The sequence below is a fragment of the Cavia porcellus genome, unplaced genomic scaffold (genome assembly GCF_034190915.1).
Source record: "Cavia porcellus strain 051 isolate PalLab524CR breed Dunkin Hartley unplaced genomic scaffold, mCavPor4.1 scaffold_40, whole genome shotgun sequence".
NCBI classification, from domain to species: domain Eukaryota; kingdom Metazoa; phylum Chordata; class Mammalia; order Rodentia; family Caviidae; genus Cavia; species Cavia porcellus.
Window position 1 is genome coordinate 2,777,868 of NW_026947523.1, and position 27,715 is coordinate 2,805,582.

The 27,715-nt window shown below is 54.5% G+C and overlaps 1 protein-coding gene across 3 annotated transcripts in view; it reads right to left on the reverse strand.

The window, feature by feature from the left end:
- The window catches only part of Tbc1d22a (TBC1 domain family member 22A), a 288,301-nt gene that overhangs the window by 18,866 nt on the left and 241,720 nt on the right, over positions 1–27,715 (reverse strand). For all 3 annotated transcript variants that reach the window (XM_003461946.5, XM_063243789.1, XM_063243788.1), the window contains one exon: positions 12,889–12,984. In XM_003461946.5, the coding sequence (XP_003461994.2) occupies positions 12,889–12,984 (96 nt within the window). The remainder of the gene's footprint in view (positions 1–12,888; positions 12,985–27,715) is intronic.

Here is a 27,715-nt window from a genome sequence, read left to right on the forward strand (position 1 = left end):
AACTGAGAAATCCAGCCATGTTTGCCCTGAAAATCCTCAAACTAATTAGCGTAACAAAATGAACACACCAAACAGATCAGGGACTTTGTGGACAGGAAGTGGCTGGTGCGGCCGCCCGGGGAGGACTCTGTGAGATCTCCACTCTTCTTTGCTGTGCTTCCCTCATGCTCCCTCTGCACCGGGGAGAGCAGCTGTGCTCTGGGCGCAGGCATGGGACAGGGGCGTGTGTGGGGCTGTCACAATGGTGTGGCTGCACTGGCCCCGCTAGCGAGGCTGAAGCATGCGGGTGCCAGGTGCAACCTCCACCGCCATCCTCCCGTACCCAGAGCTGGGACTGGTGCCTGCAGGATGGGAAGACAGGCGCTGAGTCCCGTGGGGCAGGGCCCAGGCCCCACCAGCTGTGTTTAGAACCCGGTGTCTAGGTTTCCCCTGCCATCGAAAGGAGGCCTTGTTATCTGACAGGTAAACTGTGGACAACCCGTGTATGGATTTTCTCTAGTGTTCGAAGTTTTGATGAAAGTGTAGAGCTGATTAACACAGGCAACATGACCTAAGCAGGAGGGGTCCCTGGGAAGACAGGAGCTCCTGCCAAGCAGCCACACCCACCACAGTGCCTGGGGACCTGGAACACGGGGTGAGAGACCATGGGAAACTCGAGGAGGGTGCTGGGCCCTGTACCCATCCTCAGGCCGAACCCGTCCCTCTGCGCTGGGTCCCCTCACCGACTGCAGATCTGACAAGATCAGGGTTGCCCTCACCCTGCAGTTGGGCAGCTCCCATCAGGGCAACGAGCACCACCTTCAAACTGCTCTGCCAGGCCGAGCCTCTCAGCCAGAGCAAGGGCTCCACATGAGCCTGGAGCGGGCCTGGCACAAGGAGGCCTCCCAGAAAAACTCAGAGCGAAGCCTCCTGCATCAGTCACACACCCCTCACCTACCAGCCCTGCAGCACCCACGGAGGCCCATCCCAGGGCCCGGGCCACAGTCACCACTGCTGTCCCCACCCCCTCCCCACGGCTCACACGCCGGCGAGATCGGCCTGCTACCTTCTACCTCAGCCCCAATGTCTTCTGGAACTGAGCTTTCAACCATGCACCCTCCCCAGGGAGTGACCACTGCCTCCCTGCACCTGCCCCACACAGTGACTGCCACCTGCCATTCACCCTGCTGGCCCCCAGGCCCCACCCCAAGGGACCCCTGGCACATGCTAGGTAGGCTTGACCGCGCAGTAGAGGAGGACCTGGGACAGACCCAGTCACTGGATGGCAGGAAGCAGTACCCAGCCCAGCCTCAGGAGGCACCCCGTGGAGGTCAGCACCCAGGAGGCAGGCCCAGTGTAGCTGCCCTTGGGGAGCACCATGCGCTGCAGGCTGGCAGCAGGCAGGTTCGGCTCTCACAGCACTGGCAGCCAAGGCTGCGGGATGATTCCTACAGCACTGGCTCAGGGTCTCCGCAGAACCCCAGCTCCATATCTCCGGCTGAGGTCTGGGCCTGGACCTGGCCACGTGGGCAGCAGGCTGGCGGGGGCGGCCCATGAGGGGAGGGGAGGGGCATAGCCTGGCTCGGGTGACCCAAGTGCTGGAGGAAGCCAGTCTCGTCCTGCATGGTTCCCCTCCTGGGTGTGGGGTGCTCAACTGACCCGTCAGAAGCCCGGGGAATCGGTTAAAGAGAGAAAGGGCGGGCAGCGTGGCACAAGGCTCGCGCCACAGGGTGGACCGGAGTTTGCTATGGAAGCTGGTACGTGGTATGGCCACCGTCCCAGTGACACAGCTCTCAGGAGCCAGGTCCTTTCTGACCTCTTTTCCACCCAAAGTTCACACCAATCTCAAGCACCTCCCCCAGCCTCGATGTCTGTGCCCACGAGGTGACCAGCGCTGGCTGCTCAGGCCGGCTGGTGGCCTTTTGGGCCAGGGTCATTTTATTCTCCTGCTAGACTCATCTGGGTATGGTGAGAGGCTGCAAAACGGGACGTGTGACAGCTGAGAGGGGCGTTTTCATAAAGCCCACGATGTAATTACATGTCTTTGGGGACTGAACAGACACACAGATGTGCGTCCCGGGTTTATCTGCCATAGATATCAAACCCCATTAATGAGATAATATAATAAGGGCCTTTCAATTAATGATTTGAATGGTGGGTGTAATTTTTTCTTTAATGGCAAGATTAGTTCACAGGCAGAAACCAGCAAAGGGGAGCGGGGCTGGTGATCCTCAGCTTGTGGCTGCCCCCGACCCCCTTGCAGGCCAGTTCCTTCTGGAGGGGGTACCTGGGCATCTGGAACAATGCCTGAGCATGGAGAAGAGGACCAAGACCAGCGCAGAGATGCCAGCCCCTCCCAGGTGAGAGAAAGGGGGGTACCCATCTGAGGAGAGGCCTGGAAGGACACGGCAGCCTGGGAGGACATCATCAAGGAACATGGTCACCTGCAAAGCTGGCACAGCTGGGGCACAGGTCACAGTCCAGGGGCTGCTGGTGAAGCCCTGCTGCCCTCCTGTCACCTGCCAACCAGTGGGCATGGAGCGGTTGGGCAGAGGCCCGTGGGATAGCCGGGGGTCTGCACAGCCCCAGGGGACACAGCAGTGCGTCCTGAGAAGCTGCCCGTGGGACACCAACACTTCCTGTTTCCAACTCTACCAGCATGGTGACCAGAGCTGCTTGCACAGCTCCGTGAAGGTCAGGCAGGGACCACACAGATGACGGTGGGGCAGCCTCCAAAGACGGTGTCACTGCGACACCACAGCAGCTTAGCCTGCAGAGTACACGCTGATGCTCACACCACGACAAAGATGCCAAATGATGGTCTCAGAACAGGTCCCCATGGCTAACGGCACACAACAGTGCCTAGACTCTCGGAGGTGCCCAGGAGTAGAAAGCCATGCCAGGACCCCAGGCACCCCATCACATGGCCACGGTGCCTAGGCAGCAAGCCATACTCCCTGTCCCAAGTACTTGGAGGACCCCTGCCACACTGTGCTCCACACTGGCTCTGCTTTCTCTGGGACACTGGGCTTTTATGATTCTGCTTTGCAACTGTTCAGCCCCAAGTCATCTGTCCCCTGCGGCCGGCCATGACCCTGAGTCCTCTCGCACCACGGGAACGGCACAGCTGTGGGGCGACGGGGCCTCCCCTGGGGCTTCTGCTCCAGCCGCCTGCATGCGTGAACACATCGCGGAGTTCTCAGATGCACCAACCTCCACTTCCGGCGTCCGTCCTCTTCACATCTCAGGAGCACACGTAGTTTTCCAAGTCTACAGCAGCTGCCCTGCCACAAGCTTGCATCCAAGTTGGGCTGAAATCCCCAAATGAACTCAGTGTACCTCCCAAACCCTGGCTGCGGCTAAACCACCATCCTAGACCAAAGCTACCCTCACCACGCACATGGATGCACTCCTGAGTCCCTTCCGAAGCACATACTTCCATCAGGGTCAGCAGTCCCCCCACATCCTCTCTGCACCTAAGCACTATGAGGAGTAAGCAGATGGTATGGGGTTCGCCACCAAGAATTAGGGAGCTTGGTCCCTGCAGGCAGACAGGACGGGTCCCGCCTTCTGCATTTCTAGAATGCAGAACACGGCCCTCCCTCCCGGGGTGTACAGGGCAACAGCCAGACCTTCCGGGCACAGCCCACTGTGTACCTGGATAGGCAGAACCAGAACTCCAGAACCAGAGGAGCCCACAGGCACCGCCCAGGCTGCCCCCACAGGATACAGGAGCTGGGGCAGGGCGGACCCTGGCCGACGCAGGCAGACCTGAGCACTCCCATTTGTCCTGCTCCCTGCCCCCAGCAGTGGGAACCACACAGAGGAAACCAGACAGGAAAAGCGGGGACACCCGGGGCCCACTCAAGGGGCGGTGGGGCGAAGGGCCGGCACTGCAGCAGAAGCCTGGGGAAACTACAGAGACAGAAGGGGGCTCCCAAGCTGCGGGACCCCAGCACTGCGCCACAGCCATAGAACCTCAGGACAGGCAGCAGGTGACAGCAGAGGGGACGCAGGGCAAACCAAGGCGGAGAGTAAAGGACTAGAAGAGGGGTGGCAGCCTCTGAGGCAACCGCAGAGCGAAAAGCCAGCAGAGCAGCGGCTTCCAAACTGCAGGCCGTCAGCCTTGACCTCCCCGCCGGCCTGGAGGACAGAGCCCTGGTGCAGACTGCAGCAGCCCGTCCACTCTGGCCACCTTCCTCCAAGTGTCCAGCTGCATCCTACGTAGAAGGAACAAGCAAGAGGCCAGCAGGGTCAGGGCCGTCCCTGTCAGCGAACAGAGCAGGAGCCTGGGGCAGGGCGGCCCACAGCGACCATCCCGGGAGGCCCGCTCTAGGCAGGCACAGATGCGGAACGCCCCCCATCACCATTTGCTCCAAGGAGACTGTCGTCTGATCAGCTGCAGGGGATGAGCCAGCACTTCGCAGGCATGGGGTGGGGAGACAGCCAAGAGCCTGGACACTTGCGCGCGCAAGAAGAGCATCATGACCCGTATCCAGGTGCCTCGGCACCACCCACATTCATAGCCATGCTGAGGTTACAGCAGCTCACAGCGGGCGGGCAGAGATGCGGCCTGTGCCCACAGTGTGCTGGGGAGCCCGGCAGGGGAGACCTAGAGTTTCATCTTCCCCTTCCCCATGTGGAAATTCATTTAAGTTGAGACAGCCCGAGACAGTTATTTAGAAAGAGAGAGACACAAAAACAGAAAGCAAAGCTGGACTAGCTGGCCGAGTGGCTGCCTGCAGAGGCCGGAGCCACGTGGTCTTCCACCAGCGCGCATGCTCAGATTGCGGTGGCGGGCCCTCCACCCCCACCTCTCCTGGGCTCCACAGCGGTGAGAGGGGGAAGCGAAAGGGCACTGGCACACACCGGTGAGAGGGGAAGGTAACCGGCACCACTGCTGAGTGGGAAGGACACCCGGCCACACCAGTGTGAGTTGTATGGGCAAAGGTGCACACGGGTGAGCGCGGGCTCCACCCCGTGAATGTGAGGAGGCCCTGGGTTAGCAAGCAACAAACCCAAGGACTTGGGATCTCGGTCCTCTCAGTGACAGCCAGGCCACCAAACAGCACTGCGTGATCTCTTAACATGGGCGACTACTCACAGGCAATCATAGTGACATGTGGTTCTTAGGAAACAGGCCGGGACCGCGTGGGGGCGGGGACGACGTGGGGGCAGGACCCGGCTGCTCTGAGAAGATCAGAGCCCAGAAAGTGACATTATTTAGTGTGGTACACTTTCAAAATGAGGGAAGAAGATTTCACAATGGGAAGGGAGAGAGACCGCCCTGTGCAGCCGGGCCACGGTGAACAGGCTCGGCGGGCCACGTGGCACACAGAACGTGCGCTCCGGCTCCATGCAGCAGCGGTCACACTTCTTCACCTGAGCCCCACACACGTTAAGACTGGGCATTTCAGCAGCCTCTGCAGGGGCAGACTGGCGATAGCCTTGAACCCAGAGCAGAGCGAGGCCTCTCCAGGCAGGAGCCTGAGGTGACTATTAACAGGCTGGCCACGGCCCCAGGCTGTGTGGGCTGAGGTTCCAGCTGCTTGCCCTGGAGAAAGTGAAATCCCTTGAAGAGAAGGATGATTTAATAAAATATATAGGAACGTCTGGGCACAGCCATGGGAAGAAAATCGATTTTCTGCAGGCTTGCGCAGACTGCCACCTCTGCCTCCCAGTTCTTGCAGGGAAACAATCGCAGCAGAACTGGAGTCAGCGCCCGGAAGACCGCGTGCAGGGGCACCGGGCATCCCTATGCCAGAAGCCACAGCCAGCAGGCAGGAGCCCATGGCGCGTGGGCTGGGCCATGCCAGGGGGCCAGCAACCCCTTCCTGCCCAGCCACTCCTGAACCTCTACCAAGGGGACTGCCCCCGGGCGGTGGTGAGGACTGGGGAAAGGGACAGGACGTGGAGTGCAGGAAGGGTGGGGGCCAGCCCTGAGGCGGGCAGGGTTGGGGCAAAGGTAAAGGTCCCATGCCCCAAAGAAGATGAGCACCAGCTGCTCCTCGACAGCAGGCACCTGGACCTCTCAGCAGGCTGTCTTTGGGCAGTGCCCACTCGGTGGCCCCAGTGACCCTGATACTCTAGAAAGCACTCGGTCAGCCTCTGCGACTGCAAAGACTGTGAGGTGAATGGGTGCCCCTCCCTCCTGCATAGCAACGGGGCTGTCCCCGCTAAACAGGGAGCAGGAGCTGCATGTGGAAGCCAAATACTGCCCAGAGGGAGACTTGGGGTAACAAATGCACATGGCTGGCAGAAAAAATCCAAGTATGTGCTCGGAGAGGCAAAGCAGCTTTCTTTATGACGATTTAAGAATCCCTCCATTTGCAAAGAGAAAAAGGGTTTGATTTCCAGAAAGAGAGAGAGAGAGGAAGAGAGAGAAAGTCAATGATTCCCTCTTGCTCCCCAAGAAGTTCTAAGGCTGTGCATGTGTGTGTGTCCACATGGATGCGTGTGAGCGTGTACTGTGTGCGTGTGTGGGCTGGGCATCCTCGTGTGCTATTTGTGTGTTGGGTGCCCATGTAAGCCATGTGTGTGACCTGTGTGCATGCATGTGTCTGAGCACATGGTTTAGGCGTACATGCATTCATGCATGCATAACATGTGTGCTCCTGTGTGTTCACATGTGTCTATCTACATGTATGTGGCTGCATGTCTGCGTGTGAAGAAGCCATGGCTCTGGGCTCCCTCTGGCTGGATGAGAAGTTTGGTGACATCTCAGCTCACCTCACCACCCTGCCTCCCTTCTGACCAGCGGATGGCAGTCCCTGGACACCCCAATCCAGACAAGATCAGGCTTGCAGGAGGCCCTGCAGGAGAGTGGGTGCCATGCCAGGTTCCCAGCCCCAGAGCCCGGAACCCTGGGGTACTGGGGTCTCCACCGGTTTCCGGGACAGAAGGCTGCAGGCTGCTGCTCTTGCCTCCCAAGGGCCTGCGTTAACTGTGGGCTGGTACCACTCTGGGAAACCAGGGCAGCTGTGCCAGGCCTGCTGCCAGCTGTGAAGCTGTGTGTGCACTCGTCCCAGCCCTGCCCTGGGCTGTGCACCTGCCTGGCCCCACACAGGCTGCACCTGCACAGGGTGGGCTCTGCCAGGAGAAGAAAGCACGCGGCATCTCCAGGCTCCTCCCAGAGAGGGGCTCGGGTGGCAGGGAAAGGCACCAGGCCCACCCAGCCCTAAAACATCCTGCCATCCTGCTGTCACCCAGCCCCACAGGCCAGTGGGGCGCCCCCAGTGGTGTCTCCAGGAAGTTCTTTCCATGCGGCCCCCATTTCTCTTGCTGTAACTGAGCCACAGAAAAAGAGGCCTCATTACCCTCCCCGGACCTCGGATCCCTGTCAGCCCCCCGGGGCCTTTTCTGCCCATCTCACCGATTCGTCTCTTCAACCTTTAATCATTATTCTGAGAGAAAGTTGCTATTACATCTTGCAGCCCACACCCCGCTTCCCTCAGAAGGGGCTGGGCCCTTGCACCCTGCGCTGTGGCCTCAGTGAGCGGCAGGGGCGTTCCCAGGGACCCAGTCACTGCGTCTGAGCAGCAAGCGGCCGCTGCGCTCTCGTGCTCTAACCTGAGAACCAGGGCCAGGCGGCTCCCGGCTCGCCCTGCGCGGGTGTCTCGCAGAAGCCTTTCTGCGGCGTGGGTCACTTTCCTGTGTGGTCATGGGGAGTCTACTTGGGTGCGGGAGATCCAGGTCAAGGGTGATGGACTCTGAAGAAGCAGTGTCCAGGCAGCAGGGGACCCAGCAGAGAGGCAGAAGAACAGCAGCGGAGGGTGAGGCCAAGGTGTCCTGCCTCCCCCCAGACACACCGGGAGCACACTTCAGAAACCCACAGGCAACCTAAACAAGGCTTCACGGTCACACCCTGTCCCCTCGGCTGAGGGCACATTCGGCCCTCCAGGGCTGTGAGCCTGGATGCGCCTGGCCTTGGGGAAGGGGCTGCAGGGCAGCCTCAGAGGGAGGTGATGGCTGCCATGGCCACCCCTGCTCCTCGTGCCCACGCCCTGCTGTGCCCATGCTCCTGGTCACAGCTCCCCGGCTTCTAGCCTGTGTGGCCCTGGGCAGGCAGTGGCCCTGGAGGTGGAGAGAGGCCTGGGCAGCTGGCCTGGTGGGTGTGGACTCTGCTGTCTCCTGGCAGCGAGCACCTGCAGGGCTGTCATCCGCTGTGCTGTGTGGCTAGGCAGCCGGCTTACCCTCAGCCCCACGAGGGCCTCCCCACCCCGGCCCACACCAGCCCTGATGGACACAGCCAGGGCCCCTGCACAGTCTGCACATGCACCTCCGGACCTGCTAGAGCCCAGACACTGCGCACAGCCTCCTCCCCCACCGGGGAAGCCTCAGACATCACCCGGAACACGGCAGGGTGGGGCCTAGAGTCCTGATTAAGCACAGTTCAAGCAGCCCATGCACAATGGGGTCATGTGGACCCCACATGCACAGCCACACCAGCACTGCGCTATAATGCACAGCTGCACAAGCCGCGCTCGGACACAAGCACCACAGGAAGGCAAACAAGCCACTCTGAGGATAGCTTTCGATGGACCCAATTTTGTCTTTAAGACGTCTTGAAACAGTAAAGTGGGAGACAATTGATCTCTTCCCTGGCATTTCATGACATTTGCTGCTTGAGATGAACACCGGACAGAATACAAACCTGTACAACACCGTTAACCCACAGCGGCCCCTTGCCAGCGCCCTGCAAGCCAGTGAGACAGAGAAGGACGCCCTGGGTCGAGGCCCATTCAGTGGCCCAGCAGGCAGGACACCCCAAAATGATGAGGGGCCCCAGTGTGTGAGTCATGACAGCAGCAGCTCTGCCCTAGGAGGCAGGCTCTTCACGGGGCAGAAAACAGAGACCTGTCGGGGCTGATAGCCCGAGATCCACCCTGCCGGGGACTGCAGGGTCTTCTGAATTGCTAAATTGTGTGTCTGGGAGTGGCCATTGTCAGCACCCAGGTGCAGGGGCCCTACCCCGTCTGGACCAGGGCACTGCATCACAGACCAGTGTCAACTCTGTCGTGGGTGGGCAGGAGGTGAGCCGGGGCTGAGGCGCCCAGAGCCCAGCACCTTTGTCACTGCTGTATGTAGGGTGAGGCCTCAGACAAGTGGGGGCCTGCGTGCCAGTTCTGCTGGCTCAGTGCCCTTCCCACCTCTCAAACTGTGACCCACGCATTTCTATTATTAATGAATTACTCGGTCTCAGGTATCCTGGACAGCAGAGGAATGGACCAAGCAGGGACACAGGGATGGAAGTCACAGGCCCACAAGGCCAGGATGGGCCAACAAGACCTTGGCTCTAAGACTCGATGGGAGCCAGGTCCTCAGTTCCCCTCTGGAAGGAGCGAATGAGAGAATAAACAGCTGACTCAGAGACGTCTGCTGGCCTCAGAATAGAGGCTTTGGCGACAAATCTACACCTCATTTAGACACTGGGTCCCCCAGACTATCAGAGCTTTTCCAAACACCTTATGCGATCTGGGCACTCCACAGTCCCCCAAAATGTATGAGGCCCTCTCCTGACGCCAAGGAAGCCCATGCATCCGCCTCCCATCTGTCTGCATGGACAGCGGTCCCTGCCCTGGGAGCCACCAAGAGCTCCATCCAGCCCTTCGCAGTTACCGGTAACCCCTCATCACCTTCATCAGAAGCTGACGTCCTTGTCCCTCTTTAACTCTGGGAGTGAAGCTTGGTTCATTTCCTGGAAAAACGGTTCCAATACCAAAAGCATGTTGGCTTTGATCTGGGGCCAAGGCCAGCACTGACCACATCTCCTGTGTCCAGCTTCTCCCTGCACCCCACTGCATGGGGAAGGGGCTTCCGTGTCCAGTTGCCTGGCTCTCGGTCACCTTCATGATTCTCTGACTTCATGGGTGTCTGCTCAGGGGAGGTAGCCCAGGCCGCAGCTGCTTCTCTGATTTTGGAAGGTCCCGGGCCTCGGTGAGTGGTTTAATTTTTCAAACATCCTACACATACTCAGGAAGAAGCTGTATTCTCTGTTCCATGACTAAGTTCCACCCACCCGGAACTCTCCGGCCTCTTCCCCGTCTCTCAGATCACACTGACCCTGCTTCTCCCCACCCGGCTGCTCCGCTTATGCAGCTTAAAATTCATGTTTCAGAGACAGGGAAGGATCCAACCCCGCTTCCAAAGTGGGATGGTTCATGCACCTAACCCAGCACCAGAGACGACTCTGTGGGCCGTGCTAGCCGTGACCCGGCCTGACCGCCATCCACCCTGGCAGCCGCACTCTGGCCACAGTCGCAGGACCCCTCGACGTGGCTCACAGCTGCCAGGCAGAACACCAGCGAGGCTCCAGCTGGGGAGTCACAGAGACCCATCCTCCCCCAGGGGCCTCTAACCTCCCGCTGCACATGCTCTGCAGCTGAAACTGGCTCACCCATCCTGCCCACCTGCTGTGGGCACAAAGGTGCTTCTTAAAATGTCACAGCCGCAAAGCAATTACCCTGGGCTCACCAGGACGCCTCGGTGGCATTATTTAATTTGTTTTCTCTTCTTATTTCCTTTCCATTTAGTTCAATTCGCCACGACACGCAGGGTTCTTAAATGCGCTCTCCACCGGCCCCCACCATTCACAGGAAAACACTCATTGTGCTTAGCCTGCGCCCAGAAGCGGGAATCAGCCTGCAGCTCCCCCGCTGACCGGCCGGGGCTCCTGGGCTCCGCACCCGAGCCCTGCCCATATCCTGGCCACTCGGCCAGCAGTGCGCTGTCCGCACTCCTCTGAGAGGACTGACCCCAGGGCCTCCTCACTACATCCACAGACCACTTCTTTCCCCCCTTCTCTTTCTTGAGACAGGATCTCACTAGGTTGCTATGCTTCCCCCGGCCAGGCTTGAATTTGAGATGCTTCTGCCCAGCCTCTCGGCACCTTCGCATTATTACAGCACCAAGGAGGGGCCGGCTGAGGGGCAAACCGAGTCTTCAAACAAGCGCGTGACCAACCTGGCAGGCTGCTCGGGGCCAGGCGACCTCAGCGGAGTGCCCTGCCGCGTGTGGGGGCCACCCCGTGCCGCCGAGCCCCAGCTGGCTCATCGGTGCCGCCTCACCTCTGTCCTGCGCCCCCGGGGGCAGCAGGAATAAAGGCTGTGGGGGCCCTGTGGCCAGCGTGTCCAGTGTGCCCTGCGCCTCCACGTGAGGAGGAGGCCAGCGCAGGTGAGATGGAGCTGAAGCCCTGCCGAAGGCCGCTCACCTCTCTCTTCCCAGGGCTGCGCGGCTGGAGTGCTTTTACACTGATCAAACCGCTTCACGGCTGTCACCGACAGCAGGTCAGAATGCAACGCATGCCACGTTCACAGAGAAAACTACTCACAGAGAAAACTCCTGCCGGCCAACCAAGATACTCTTCACCACCCTGGGGTGGCTGCACACAGAATGCGAGCTCCAGGACAGTGGGGAAGCCTGGCCTCAGGCCCCCAGGTTGCTTCTCAGGCCCAGTCAGCCCCTTTCAGGCAAAGGAAAGGGCAGCAGACCTTGCCAGGTGCGGACCTGGACACAGACTGCCTCTCGCCGCGCCTCTCCAGCACGGCGGCCTCTGTGCTGCTGCTGCTCACAGCTTTCCCAGTGAACGGTGTCGTGCTGGGGCACCGCCGGGTTCTGCCTGGAGTGGGCTGCGGGGACTTCTGGGGCGATAAGGAGCTTCGGCCTACGCACACGGACATGCACACTCCGGCTCTCGCCTGCCCATCTCCAGCCCTGCCTGGGCTGGACGCAGGAGGCAGGAACTTGAAGGCCAGCAGGATCTAGAACAAGTGCTCATGGAGCCCCCCCAGGGACACAGTGCACACGGCCTGGAGGGGCCAACACAGAGGCCGGCGCCATGCCGCGCGGCCACGGGCCTTTCCTTTCCATAAGCAGGCGTGGTCACCGGCCAGGGGGCACGCAGTCAGCCCCTCCAATGCACCCCCTGAGCACAACAGAAGGTAACAGGGATGGGGACCCACGCACCAGGCTGCTGGCGCCCCAACAAGTCACAGCCTTTCTCAGGGCTCCACATTCCCAGAACAGTCCAGGTGTCCCTGCCACAAGCACAACGAAGCAAGAGCATGGCCAGCCGGGGAAGCTCCCTGAAGGGCACAGTGAGCCCCTGCCGATGAAAGGGCAGCTATGGAAGGGACAGTGACAACCTCGCTCCACCTAGGAGCACTGGGTAGCAGCTTTGGGCTGGCAGAAGCCCTCCCTGCCAGCCCTCCTGGGGGCAGTGCTGTTCACCCCGGGGGAGCAACAGGACCTCCTGGCTCCCCCCTCAGGCCTCAGAGAGGACAGGGCACATGGGCTGCCTAAGAGCACGGGCTGAGGGACAAGGCGGCCTGCGAGCCATCGCTCTGGGGACTCAGGATGGCAGGGCCACCTCGCCTATCTCTCTTCATCTGAGAACTGTGCCCATGGGCAAGCTGGAAGACAGTGACGCAGCCTGCCGGGGAGGAGCCCCACAGTGCGGGCGCCCCTCTGCTGGACCCCGCCTGCCCCAGGCAGAAGGACTTCCTGTCCACACCTGAGGTGGCGGCAGCTGTCACCCATGAGCGGTCCACAGCTCGTGCTCAAGCAGCTCTCAGATGTGCCAGCTGGACTGGTCTGCACGTGGAGCAGGGCATTGCACAGACGCCCCTGATGAAGGGTCCAGGTCAGGGCAGAGACTGCGCAGAGAGGCTAAACCACGCGTCCCAAGTCACACAGCTCCCAGGCTGTGCGACATCTCACCCGGTAAGGCCCAGCCATCCCAGGTCAGACGTGAGGCCTCTGTGCCCTCCAGGGTCACACTGCCCCTGTGTGCCCTCAGCTGGGCACTGTGGGGGGGGGGGGTAGAGCTAGCACCCCCAACCACCCACAGGCAGCAGCGCTACAAGCCTGTCTCAGCAGAAAGCCAGCTCTTCCAAACAGATGTTTACTTACTTGAAAATCTCTTTCTTCTAGTATTTTTTTCCTCCATCTCACGAGGAAAGCGGCACAAACGTACAAGTGGAAATGAGAAAAGCCCTCGGGTTCCGACTGAAAGAGAAAACAGCAAGATAACGTTAACGGAACCCCACTCATCCAGCCCCACGTGGAGCAGCTGCCGGCTGTCCTGCGGGACGCCAGCCGGACACAGAAAGCCTGGAGTGCCTGGCCACACACGTGTGCGTGCGGGGATGGGGGGTGGTGTACATTCCTCTGCAAAGGGGGGCGGTGTCAGCCCCTGGCATCACTGCCGTCTCTCTGTTGCTGGATGAGCCCTCCCCGCTGCCCTCTCCTGATCCTCCCGCTCCTGCAGACCCGGTGCACCCGTCTCCCGCCAGAGACCCTTGCCCCAGGGCTCCTCTCAGGCCCCTACAGCTCCCCTGGAGAACACCTCCTAGCGCCTGTCACCTGGGATTCCCTTACTACCCCAAGCCCATGCGCCACCTGCTGAGCCTGGGGTCCTCCGAGTGCCACCTTCGCAGTCCAGCCACGGGCTCCCGGGTCACACACTGCACCACTGTGGCTACTGACTTATCACGGACTGAATAAAATCCATGGTGTGTAAGATGGTGATGACAATGTTTTAGAAAAAACAAGGCACGGGGCGGGGGGGACAGGGGTGTTTGTGTTCACTGGGCGGGGCTGCAATTTCAATATGGTTTCCGTTACCTGCAGACACGGTCAAAGACCCCGAGAGAGAAACCACGCAAACATGGGGCAGGGTGATCAAGGGACACACTTCACGAAGACCCGGGGGCCAGATGGCCATGGAGGAGAGCACAGGGCTCCAGCAGACTGAGCTGCACTCGGGACCTGAGGCCGGAGGGAGGGGACTGCACAGGGGACAGACCTTCGGGCTCCGGGGCTGTGCAGCTCTGCCTAGGGCCAGACGCAGGCTGCAAAGGGTTCCACTGAGGTCAGTCAGGGCACGGGGCTGACGAGGAAGGACAGGCCAGGGACACAGGCCAGGGGATGGGTCAGCACGAACCGAAAGATGCTAGTGATGGTAGGGGGGCTTACAGCTGAGAGAGACCTGGGGCGTGAGGGAAAGAGAGGAACCAAGGACAGCACCGACACTTCTCACCTCAACAGCTGGAGGAGGGTTTTCCATTTCCTGAGATGAGGGAAGGTTGGCAAGAGTTTGCAGCAGAAAGTGTTCTGGGGAGGAGATGGTGATTCATTCCCGGACAAACCAAGTCTGAGACGTCACGGAAAGACAAAGTGGAAGAGTGTGGGACTCAGATGTGAACACTGAGAGTGGAAAGGTAAGGGGCAGGGGCACGGGGCCAGCCAGGAGAGGCACAGGCTGCAAAGGGACCAAGAGGTGACCCGGGGACCAGGGCAGGGCTGCCTGCAGGGTCAGCAATGGTGTCCTCAGTGCATACCACCACGCTGGCTGGCGCTGGCGCTGTCATGCCTACCGAACGACGCGCCTGCCTTCTGCCTCCTGACTGTAAAGGGTCAGCTGGTTTCACCTGCCGCTGTGGACAGCGGTGTGTGCACCACCCACACCCTGCAGATGGCCCACACAGGTTAGGACAGTTCCCTCCCACTCCTGATTCACCGGCATCCTGAGCACGGTGGCTGATCGGGGAATGGGCCTTCAGCGTGCACCCTGCACTCCGGGAACACACTCCGTTTGGTCAGAACGTGTCCTGGGTGCCCGTGGCTGGCCCGGGCTGCCTGCAGGGGTGAGGTCAGCTCTCTCCCCCTCCTCCACCGCCACCTCACTGGGCAGCTTTCTCACAGGACTGGGCAGTGCGCCCCGGCTGCTGCTGGGGAGCTCCTACAAGAAGGGAAGGGCCCGACTTTTCTGAGTTTTGGACAATTTTATGTTTCTAGGAATTTTTTTATCTAAGTTCTCCAGTTTGTTCACAATATTCTGCTCTTTGAGCGTTCGCTATCCCGTTTGGGTTTCTAATCCCAACACGTTAGGTGTGTTTCCTCATCTGAGGCACTCAGCACGCACAGGGCTGCTAACTTCTCAGCCCTAAGGTAACCCCGCTGACCCCCTCGGGTTCAGCACCTCCCTCTTTGCCGCTGTCTCCATCAGCCCCTTCCTGGCACTGACACCCTCTCTCCTTTTCAAACACGCACAAAAGTACAGCAGCCACTACTCAGTTTTTCTGATTATTTTTCGAACTTAAGACAGATGATTCACTCAGTGGTACATGGCCTCCCTTCATTTCTAACCCACGCAGGCCCTCACAGCCCAGCCTCCCTCCACTCACACCTTGGCAGACGGACACGGCTCTTTCTGGGTCACAGCTTATGTATTGGTATGGTTTAGAATCTGTAAGCACGAGTGGTTCATTTCTGTTGTCTTTTTAGCATTTGATGCTTAAGAATTTGTAGCTTAACTGTTATAAAGGAATGTGATTTATATGCCACTGATTCTTAGAACTGCTTTAGATTTGATTTTTGCAATAGACCACAATCACTTTCCACAAACATCCACGGAGGCGGTGCTGTTACAGATGCAGAACTCAGAGGTCAGACTGTCACGACATAAGCACAGGCCACCTGCCCTGCCACCTGAGGTGGTGTGCCTGGTCTCTCTGTGCCCCCCGATTCCTTGTTTGTAAGTGTTGTGAAGATTAAATAACCAGTAACAGCCACCTTCAGTATCTCGAACACACTGAGTGGTGTATCAACGCCCAATATTACTGGCCTGGGGTAAAGGGCGTATCCCGGAGTGCTTGGACGCAGTGTCCTGTGTATGTCCACTAAGCAGTTAACCAACAGTGTTGTCTGAGGCAGCTATGAATCCTTATTTTTTCATCTGCTTATGATATATCAATAACTGAGAGATACGCCAAGGATGGATTTATTTGCTTTCTCTTTACACTTCTGCCAAACTTGTACATATTTGGAAGCTGTGTTACAAGGTGCATACAAATTCAAAACTGTTTTATCTTCCTGATACAGCCAGCAAAATCGCTGTCAACATGTAGCACATCCTTTCTCTCAAGCACTGCTTCTGCTTTTGATGTCTTTGGATTGGGAGGACATGGAGGTGGAGCCTCATGTGACTAGAGCACACATCAGCTGCGTTCAGTAATTTATATTAAACACACAATAAACTACACATGAAGTCTGGCAGCTGCTAAGTTCTGCTCCACCCCCACCTGTGAAGGCACCGTACCCATCGGACAGTGACTGTCACCCCGCAGTGCCCTTGTCTGCAGTCCCCCACCAGCTGAGCACAGCTCTGCCCTGCTGCCGTGGCTCACCCTTGCTACACACGCATGTGGACGGACGGCACAAGTGCACCTGGGCGGGTCTGCGTGGCTCTGGTCTAGCTTCCCTCACTCGACACTGCTGAGCTTCATCCTGCTGTTGCAGGGACGATGGACAGCTGAGCCAGGTAAAAACATCAAAGGCAGTCTGGTACAGTTTGTGTCTAGATTCCCCCAAAGCCTCATGCAGACCAAGGCTTTTCCAGAGGTGGCCGAGTCTAGAGCGTGGGATGCTGGGATCACAGTGTGTGATTCGGAAGTCAGCCCACTGTTTGGTTCGGCCCAGTTCCGGCTAGGGCTAAGGGTGGGAGTGCTACACTCACTCCGGCTGTGACCAGCCTGTACACACTATAAGGGACAGAAAGAGTCTTGTCTGTCTCCTCTGCAGCTTTTGCTATCTTGTGGGTACCATGAACTGTTCTCCTCTGTGATGGCCCTCTGCCAAGCCGCTCTGCCTTGGAGCTGGCCAACTATGGACTGAAACCTCTACAAACTGTGAGCTAAATAAACCTTTCCTCCGTTAACTTCAGGTATCAGGTATTTTGTCCCAGCAACAGGAGAAAAGTAATTAAGATACAGTCAGACAGGGCTAGGGGGAGTCAATACAAAAGATAAAAATATGTTACAGCTGTGGCTAGAGGCACATCGTGGGAGGCCAGGCCTCAAGATAAAGACAAATGGCCAGGCCTACATGCCTCCCGGGGAGTAAGATACAGGGTATCACCTGATCCAATAAAGCCTAGCTACACATCAGTAACCCAGACCCTCAGACCCATCCCCTCCTGAAAAGGGAGGGGTTCTTCCCATGCACACTTGCCACGTGACTTGTTTCTCCACCGGATCAATATTCCCTAAGCAGACACATCTATAATCTTATTAGGTGATCATAGCTTTGTTCCACCTTGTGTTTTGCTTTATAAAACTTCCCCCAGAGAGTGGGGTCCGAGGTCACCCACTGGGCACCTGTCCTGCCTCTCAGGAGCGGCATCTCTCCCCCTCTGTAAATATTTCCTGCTCCTAACCTCTGTCGTTCCTTAGAACTCGTTCTTCCGTTTGGTGGAACATGAACTCCACGGATCTGCCACTAACAGGACCAGAGCTACAGTATTCCCTGCATATCACTTAGACCTGCTGTATCATTCTTGGAGGCCCCTCCAGGATAAACAGAAGCTGGTAAACAGTCTGCTTTGGCTTCATGGATTCTGGGCTTTAACTCGTTTATGTAATTAAAAATCGTCACCCTTGTTCTCCCATTGCTAAAGCCTTGAATGTTTGCACTATCTCTTTCATGCATTGTCTTTTGTTAAAACGACAATAAATTTAAATTGAGAACATGGAAAACTATAATGTTTCTGTGGTGTGACATTTTGCTTTTGCAAGCAGGACCTTGTGTTCTTGTTTTATATATGCTGCATCTGGACTTACTTGTTGGTGTATTTACCATTAAACTGCTGTGGTTTGTTATCTTACACAGCAATGCTAGGGAAAAACAATGTCAGAGCATCCCCCAGTGGACTTTGATATGAAATACTATGTAACGATGGGTTTTCAGAGAGCACAATCTTTACCTGCCCCTTAGAGAACGCTAAACAACAGAGTAACTCTGTTTTTTACTCTGCCACCTAGTTAAAGACTCTTGGGGTGGCTGCTACTCTTCAAGCAGAGGACAGGGTTCCCCGGCACCATCTGGTTACTCCCCACACTGAAGCGTGGGAATGCTGCCCAGACAGGCAGCTGGATTCCTCTCTGGAGAGAGATCTCTCTAGTTGTACAGAAACAGTGAAATCTGCAAAGACAACTGAGGGGTCATGGCAGGGTGGCTCTCCGGAGGACATCCAAAGGCTCCGCAGTGGAAGCTCAGTGCCAACAGCCAACAGGTAACCACCAGATAAACCTCGACTTCTCTGTCACCCTTAGCTGCACTCCTCAGTGAGGTGAGAAGGAACCTCATGGTTCCTTCTGTCCCACAATGACCTGAGACGACTCTGTTAGAGGCCTCTCCTCAACGTCCATTAGCAGCAGAGCTACGGGTTTACACTCCTCTCTCTCCGCAAGTCAGACAGACAGCCCCCAAGAGTAAGTCCCAGTACATTTTGGGCTGGGCACAAATACAAAAAAATAATAACTCTCTACAGAGCCTGGCTAATCCTTGCCAGGAGAAAGTCAGGAAATCCTCCCTCAGTTTTCTCCAACTTGCTGAGCTAACTTTGGAACACCTGGACTAGCTTCACCACCTTGCCAGGGGACCACCTCTCTACCTCCCGGAGGCCAGCTGAAGCCTTCCAAAGGGAGAACAGCCCCCAGAGGAGCGATTCTCACCTGTGCCTTAACCACCCCAAGTCAGAGTAAAACGGGTTTCAGTTAGCCTTTCTGTGCTTTCCTGTACATGCAGGAAACTGAGAATGTCTCTTTACTAACACATGAGTGGTGACTGCTGGGCAGTAGTGTAAGCTTTACCCTGTGAGCTTCGCAAGTGTGTTATAGACAGGGAGACAGCATTTTAGAGGGTTTTAGTGAAAGCTGGCCTCGTCTGGCTGCTAAGGAAGACTGCCTAGGGAATAGGAAGATAGCACAAACATCTTAGAGACTCCTTCACCCTAGGGCCACTGCAGGATTACTACAAACCAATACTTGCTTTTGTAGGCAATCTGTCTCTAGAAGTGACTTTTTTTTGCAGGCCAGGAAGTGCTCCATCTACTTCCAATTTGCCCTCTGATTTTTTCCCCCATCCTCTTTCAGAAAGTTGGGAAGCAGTTATTTAGGTCTCTCTATTATTGGTTTAATTTTGCCAACCAGGCTTCCTTCTTTAAACATGACAGTTGTCGCTGTGCTTTTGAAAACACATGGTAGAGTTAAGAACAGGAGTTCCCAGGCCAGGTAGAGACACAGGTCGATAAGAATGGCTAGTCCAGCTTGACCTGTCTTCTGGTCACTCCCTAGCTGGCAGCCTGGAGCAAGTCACCTCAGGCGACACCTTGAAAGAGTACGGTACTCAAACAAGGTAAAAAGAGATGCCCATTTCCTCTCGTGTTGGACGGGGGACTTGTCAAATTCCCTTACTTCTTTGGAATGTATGCTTAAGCACTGGACATTGTTGGACACTCACAATACTGAGAAAGAGCAGATTAATATTTTTCTGCAACCGAGCATGACCTGCCTACCTCCTAGAGGCAAAATGGAATATTGAAGAGGGAAGTATTGATTATGAAACTATTTCACAACTAGAATTGCTATATAAGAGACAGGGGAAATGGTGAGAAGTACCTTAAGTTCAGACTTTCTCTGCACTGAGAGATAATCATTTCTTGAGCTCAAAATGTAAGTATAAGCCCCCCCCCCCAAATCCAGACAACTGCAGCCCTTAAAGCATCATGTGATGCATCCTGTATCACTGAGCCCCAGGCTTCCCACCCTTGACCTTTGGACCCTGAGGCTGAGGTTTCCATGACAACCTGAATCAAACCTTCATCTACTATTCCTGAACCCGAGGACAAGGTTTCCACAGTGACTGTAATCAAGGCCTCATTTACTCTTACTGAACCTGAGGATTCCGTATCCAAGGCAACCTTGATCAAAGTCTCATCCGCGATTACCAAGCCCGAGCCCCTCACTCATCCCTTACCATCTGGACTGTATGGTGAGCTCCTAAGGTAGCCACAGTGAAAGCCTCTGCTGAGCTGCATCCATCCTCAGCTGAGCTTCTCCAAGGCCCTCAAGGATGGTACCCCTTACAGGAAGAAAATGGCAAATTCAGCCTCCCCAGTGTCCTCGTGTCCTTTCTCTCGGTGACTTCAAACAGATCGAAGAAGACCTGAGAAAGGTTTCAGAACTCAATAGGTACACACCGAGGTCTTTAAAGGACTCCATAGCCTTGTACACTAGACCAGAAATCTGTAAATTTACCCTCAGGTCAAACACTGACTTTGGATGAGACACAAGCAGCATCCGAGCTGCTGTTCCCCTGGAGGCGCACATCACGTTGCTAACTTCACAAGGCCAAAGGAGGCTGTCAGGGAACAGCCGGTTCCCACTACACCCCAAGAAGGCGCCCCACAAGACCCCGGCTGGGCTGCCAACTAAGTGGGAGACTGGAAGAGGGAACGCTTTCAGAGCCGTGTTCCTGAAGGCCTAAGAAGTCAAGATCTAAGGGCTTCAGGTTCATCAGGAGAAAGACGCGGACCCCTCTGCCTGCTCAGACAGTGCAGATGGGCACTGAGAAACACACACCCCTGAGGGCTGACTGGCAGGAAGACACATTATTCTTTTTTAAATTTTTATCTTAAAGAGAATAAAGCCGGGGGCTGGGGGTTTAGCTCAGCGGCATAAGCGCCTGCCTTGAAAGCAGGAAGTCGTGAGTTCGATCTCCGGTACCCATAAAAAGGAAAAAGACAAAAAAAAAAAAAAAAAAAAAAAAAAAACAAGAGAATAAAGCCAAACCAAACAAAACAGAATAAAGTCAATCACAACAGAACAATGAAAGCAATAGAGGTCTTCAAACAAGACAACAGGAAAACAATGGCTGTCACAGTGCCTTTTGTTTTCTTCAAAAGAGCTGAAAGACAGATTTTTTTTTTTTTTTTGGTCTTTTTCTTTTTTATCAGTACCGGGGATGAACTCACGACCACACTTATATGTCGCTGAGCTAAATCCCCAGCCCCAACAGATTATTCTTAAAAACAAGTTTACCCCCAGTCAGCCTGGGGTCTGAGGGGACAGCCACAGAAGCGGCTTGGGCTCCCCACAGCTCACGGCTGCTTCAGTGAGAGCAGACTCCTCAGGATTTTATAAGGAGACCCGGAGGGGGAAACGAAGCCATCAAGGGAAAGTGGCTGCCTTGACTGCAGCCTTACAAGGAACAGACTCTAAGTCGGGCTCTTGGGGATCCAGGAAGAACTGATGACTAAACCCACCTGCTGCTGCTGAAGAGTTCAAACCCAGTGGAGAGTGCAGGTTGGTCGGGACCTTATGAGTCCTGTGCCCAGGGTCAAGTGAGGCAGGAGGGCCAGCCGCCGGGGGGACCCACCTCACACACTCTTCTTTCTCAGATGCCACAATATGCACTTGCTTTTCTGTGACGGGCTTAAAAGTGTTCCTTAAAAGGAACACATGTGCTCCCAATACTAGAGCTTTTCCTTTTAAAGCTTTTCCGTGTTCCTTTACACAGAGCCTGCCTCCCGGTTCCCTTCTGCTTTGGAATTTCTCACTGCCAAGCCCCTCAGCTGATGGATCGTGCCCTCGAGGAGTCAAAGGCAGACACAGTCCTCATCTTTTTGGACAAGCTCTCTCATGATGTGGCATGTTTGAAATTCTCCCAAGTCATGGTCCTGCCACATGGCATAGATGATATCCTGCCATGCGCCCCTCAGAAGAGCTCTCTAGTCAAGGCACCCGTGTTCTGCTCAGTTCTCCAGCAGACAGAGGTTATGAGGTCTCCCGGCCTAAGGCGCAACTCTGCAGCCTTGAAGTGAAATAGCTGGGCCTTCTCACAGCTAAGGGAACTCAAAAGCTGGGTGAAGATACGATTAGACCAACACTTTCCTTCCTGCACCCCAAGCCCTAGTAGGGGACTCTGAGGAATTACAGACTTCTGTCACCTTGGGACAGCAGGGTACGGTGAGATTGCACAACCCCTCTGTCAGCTTATAAAGGAAGCCTAAAAGGCAGGCACTCATATTTCTGCTTGCGTATCTGATTCCAAGACTGCGTTCCAGAAACTTAAACAACCATTTCTAAATGCCCAGCACCGTTTCGATCTCCATGTTGGTAAAAGGCTGGGCAGGCTCTGGGGGTGCCCAGGATTGAGGACCTGCTCCACAGCCTATGGGGTATCCAAGTCACAAATCAGACATTGTAGTAAAGGATGGCCTACGTGCCTTAGAGAGCTGCAGACATTCTAGAATTGGGAGCACAAAGATCTCATTGTAGGCCGGGGGTTTAGCTCACGCACTTGCCTGGTAAGCATGAGGGTGTGAGTTTGGTCCCCAGGACCCAAAAAATCCCCCACCTCATTGTATGTCCACAATGTGGCACGACTTCTTTCTTCCAAAGGGAGCCAATGGCCATCAGACCACTGGCTCCTTAAAGACCAGGCTCTACTTCTACAAGGACCAGTCATCCAACTGAAGACACGGTCCTCCCTAACCCTCCACCTTTCTACAAGAAGAGAAACTGAGGCTGAGAGACGAGACTGCAACAGGTGCTTCCCCAGCAGACGCAGCCAGAGAAGGACTGACAGACACAGCCCTGCCGACCCTGACCTGGCCTTCTTCTGTGACGGCAGCTGCTACCTACGATGAGGAAGATCTGGCAGGCACGCAGTGGGGACTCTGCATCAGACACTTGCAAGTTCCCCGCTTGCCCAGGACCAGGCCCCCGCCGCAGAACTCAGAGCTCTGACCAGGGCTGTGCAACTCAGTAATGGACAGAAAGTCAATATTTAAACTGATTCAAAATACAGTTACCTAGTATTGCACGCCCACACAGCCATATAGAAACGAAAAAAATTACCTAACATCCAACTGATCGCCCATAAAGTACCATAACAAGATAGAGGAACTTTCCCCTTTGTCTGCATGGCCTCCAAAGTGCTGGTTGTTCACTGCAGAAGATACCAAAAAGAAGCTGATGAACTACCTCGAGGTAATCGACTGTCTGACCCAGCTGCACAAGCAGGTGCCAAGGGCCTCCCTCTATGTCCTCCTGACCTGGGAAGAGTCCCTTGATCATACTCAGTCAGAAATCAGTGAGCTCTCTCCCGCGGGTGCCGGTTCCTTCCATCAGGATGGTTACGGTCAGCTGATGGTAAAGTGTTCCTTCCTGGTGCCAGTCAATGAAAAGCCATTCAGCCTTCGTATCAGACCTTTCCTTACAGAGAGACAAGGCCCACCACATGGCCTCAGAGTTACCACAGGAAAGGGACTTTCCCAGATAATAGAATAACTGAGACAGCTGATCCCTGCCAAAAGAACAGTCCTCTAACAGGACCCTAGCCCCTCCAGGTGTACAGAGACATGGGAACCCCGTGGAGAAGAGAGAAGACTGGCAGCTCGGCTCTACTCATGCGCCTCAGGCAGGGCCGCCCACACCTATTGGTCTGGGAAGATACTGTCACTAACTGGGTTGAGGCCTTTCCTTGTAGAACATAAAAAGCACAAAAGGTGATGAGGGTTTTGGTCTCAAAAAGCATCCCCAGGTTTAGACTTGCTAAGCACTCCCAGAGTGACAGTGGACCTTGTTTTAAAACAACAGCCACACAGGATGTGTCTCTAGCACTGGGCATTCTCTATCCCCTCCACCGTGCACAGAGGCCTCAGTCACTGAAAACATCACTAATAAATAAGTAAGTGAGACTCTGCAGAGACATCTTCACAAATGGATCTGAAAACCCACCCAGACCAATAGGTGTGGGTGGCCCTGCCTGAGGGGATGAGTAGAGCCGAGCTGCCAGTCTTCTCTCTTCTCCACGGGGTGTACCATGTCTCTGTACACCTGGAGGGGCTAGGGTCCTCTTAGGAGGATTGTTCTTTTGGCAGTTATAAAATCTAAATGTTGTATATATATTCCTGATCTTTCTGCTAGTATCTCAATGGCCATTAAAGATACTAACAATAGGTGACTGATGTGTCAGAATCTAAAATTCTGCCTTGCTGGCTACTTGAAGCTATCAAAATAAAAACACCTCAGATTCTTGCCCTCAGTCCATTTAAAATGCTTTGCACATGCCCTAGTCTCTAATGATTTTCTATTTAATAGAAAAACTGATGCCTTACTAAAAGATGTCACCTTGCTGGCCAAGTTCCAACAGACTCCTCAGTAGCTGACAATCCCATATTCCAGCCCAGAGATCTCTTCCCTCATCATCCCTTCCTTAGGACCAATTTGGAAAAATCATACACCGCCATCCTGCGGACTCCATCGACTGTCAAGGAAGCAGGCCTGGCCTCTCAGACACAGCACACCCAGCTCAGGCCCTGGGGATCAGAGATCGTCACTGAGTGTCAGCAACCATCCAAATATTCCTTTACACCCATGGAAGACTTAAAATTCCTGTTTACAAAGAAAACAAAGTCTTTCAGACAAATAATCTAAAATGCCAGTACTCTAAGCCATTTTACTAATGACTTTACCACTTGAAGGACAATACAGGCACAGGAATACGGGAGCCATCACACCAAACATCTTGCTAGAGACGTAGCCTGCTCCCCTTATCACGTGCATCGGCCTCCCAGGGGAGAGTCTCCACTTCACAGAGAGGGTTCAAACAAGCTTCCAGACTACACTAATACAGCACAGAAAAGGTTCTGGTTTAGCCCACCACCACAAGGTAACTGAATGGCCTTTAGAACACATCCATGATCCTGGATATTATCAGTTTTTTGCTAAGAAGCCCACTAAAGCCTCTCTGGAGGAACTAGTAAACCCCTCTTAAGAGGAAAGGTCTCACAACAGCCATGGGCATAGCGATGGCTAATACCAGATGCAGGATGACTCTATGTGGTTAACTCCAACTACAGGACATTGCAGTAAAAAGGCCCCTCATGTTAAAAACAAAACAATCATTCTTATTCTCATTGGTCTAACTCTGAAATACTTGCTAGAGACACCCTCTAACAGTGTATACACACCATAACTTTACAGGTCCAGGCTGGTTTACAACAGACTGGTTTAATTGCCGTAAAATTAGATTAAAAGCCCGCAGTGGCACTCACTGGTCCTGTGGAACCAATCTATGGTCCTGGCTACCCCTACACAGACAGGGAGGTGCTCGCTGGGATTCACACAGTTACAAGGAAAGAGTGTCAAAGATATCAACGGCCCCACGCACTCACCTCCTCTACGGCAGCCATGATCCAGAAGCGTGTTCCACTGCTGTGATCACTGGCCTCCTACCTTTGTCCCTCCCGAGCTCAAGGTGTCATATAACACATCAAAGTCTTGGCTAATTACACCTAACAGGCCTCGAACGACACCTCGACTGGTTTCTCTCTCTCCTAAATAAAAAAGGAGATTAACGAGGCAAACCTGTCCTCCAAAATCACATCACATAGACATTCTAACAGCAGCACAGGGGCCCGTGTGCAGTTATAAAATCTAAATGTTGTATATACATTCCTGATCTTTCTGCTAGTATCTCAATGGCCATTAAAGATACTAAACAATAGGTGACTGATGTGTCAGAGTCTAAAATTCCTAGACCACCTCCTTACCCTCTTTGAGAGGGGCCAACACTAGCTCTTCCTGGTGGAAACATCTGTTGGTTACATTCCTAACAGTCCTGTTGGTCTTACTATTTGGCCCATCCACACTGAACCGCTTCTGCGGCCTGATCTCCTCCAGACTTACAGCTGCACGCCTCCCCAAGAAGAGAACACCTCACAGCTACAAGGCCCTCAGACAGACCCGCCGCAGAGTCCCTCTGACTGCCAGTCACAACCACAGCCCACGTCAGCTAGCCTAGGTGGTCTTCTTCCTGTGCCCCTTCACGACAGTTTGGGGTACTTCTTCAGAAAAGGGAATATTCTAGAGAGCTGAATGCGGTAAAATTATTATGGGGAGTCAGACAGAGCTCGGCCCTCAGAACAGTCAATACAGAGGACGAAAACACATTACAGCTATGGCCAGAGGCACATCTGTGGGAGGCCAGGCCTTTAAGACAAAGGACCAGCCCTCCATGCCTCTTCGAGGGATGGGACTAGTGGTATCATCTGGTCCAGCAAAGTCTGGGTAGACATCAGTCACCTCGGTGGGTGACCAAGACCCTCAGACCCACCCCTTCCTGAAGAGCCCTTTGTTCTCCCCACGCACACTTGCCATGTGACCTGCTTCCCCACCGAATCAATATTCCCTAAGCAGCACACTTATAATCTTATTAGTTGATCATAGCTTTGTTCCATCTTGTGCCAACCTTGTGGTTCGCTCTATAAAACTTCCTCCATAGAGTGGGCTCTGAGGTCACCCACTGGGCACCTGTCCTGCCTCTCAGGAGCGGCATCTCTCCCCCTCCATGAATATTTTCTGCTCCTAACCTCTGTTGTTCCTTAGAACTCGTTCTTTGATTTTAGAACACATGAACTCGGCCTATGTGACACGATCAGGACAGGAGATGTAGCATTCCCTTAGTATCCCGTGGAGGCCAGCTGGTTTGCGTGGTTCTACTCTAGCTCCATCATCCAGCCTCCTGAGACTTATCTCAGGCGTGTGGGTACCAAGGGTACATTCCTCGCGCAGGCCGAGTGTGTCCCCCTCGCGGTTTGTGTGCCCACACATCTGCCTTGGACAGACACTACACTGCTTCTAGTTCTTGGCTGCTACGCGAGAGAGCCATGAACCCTGCCTACCAGTCCTGGTATGGACACAAGCCTTCCTTGGCTTAGAGGAATCCCGGGAGCAGAACAGCGATACCTCGTGGTGGGGAGGTTGGACACCTGAGGGACTGTGCAAGTTTACCTTCCTACCAGCTCCGAGTGTGGCACCGAGTGTGGCGGTCAGCTTCCACCATGCTCACTACTCATCAGTCAAACAGGCTTGAAGCAGACTCTCACTGCGGCTTTAATTCACATATTCCATTTCCCTAAAGACTGGTGACTTTGAGTATCTTTTCTTGTGCTCATTTGCCATCTCCTGGTATTCACATTTTTTACTCAATTGTCTGTTTCACATTGTTGAGTTCTAAGTTATTTTCCATAGATTCATTTAAATCTTTTGTCAAATTCATGCTTTGAAAACATTTTCTCCCAGTCTATAATTTGTCTTTTCATTCTCTTAACAGCAGCTTTTGAAGAGTATATATTACATTTTGATGAGGTTCACTTTATTAATTTATTCTTTTATGTATCGTATCATATAGCATAACATAGCATACTTCTGGCATCTCTTCTAAGAAATCCTTCCCTAGTTCAAGGGCACGAAGGTTTTCATGCACAAGTTTTACAGCATTACGTGCTACATCTAGGTCTGTGATCCCCGAGTTGATGCTTTGCACATGACTTAAAGTATGAGCTGTGGTTTCTCTTTACACACAGAACCAGCCAGTTGTTCCAGCAACTCACTGAAAAAGACATCTTTTCTCTAGAGAGCTAAAAAAAAATCAGGCATAGTTAATCTTCCATTTTTTACTCTCTTTTCAAAGATTTGGCTATTCTAAAATTCCCATTTTTCCATATGACTTTTACTACAAATTTGTCAACTCCTACTCCAAAAAAAAAAAAAACTTGCTGGGATTTTTTCCAACTGGAGTTGGACGAGTGTACAGATCCCGGGAGGGGATTCAAATCCGAGCACCAGGGAGTCATCAGATCAAGGTCTTAGTACAGCTTCTCTCCTACTGAGCTCTTCTCTTCCTCCCGCAATGTCTTGTGGTTTGCAGAGTTCAGGTCTGTATACTGTTTCTGCTGTTGTTAGAGTTTCCCTAAGTGGTCCCTGGTTTTTGATGCTGTTAGAATGGATGTTTAAATTTCTCAACTTCTGGTTTTTCATGCCGGCTGTCGGGTTATGTCCGGTATATAAATATTCTTCACCGATTACTTTCAGTCTGCCTGTGTCCC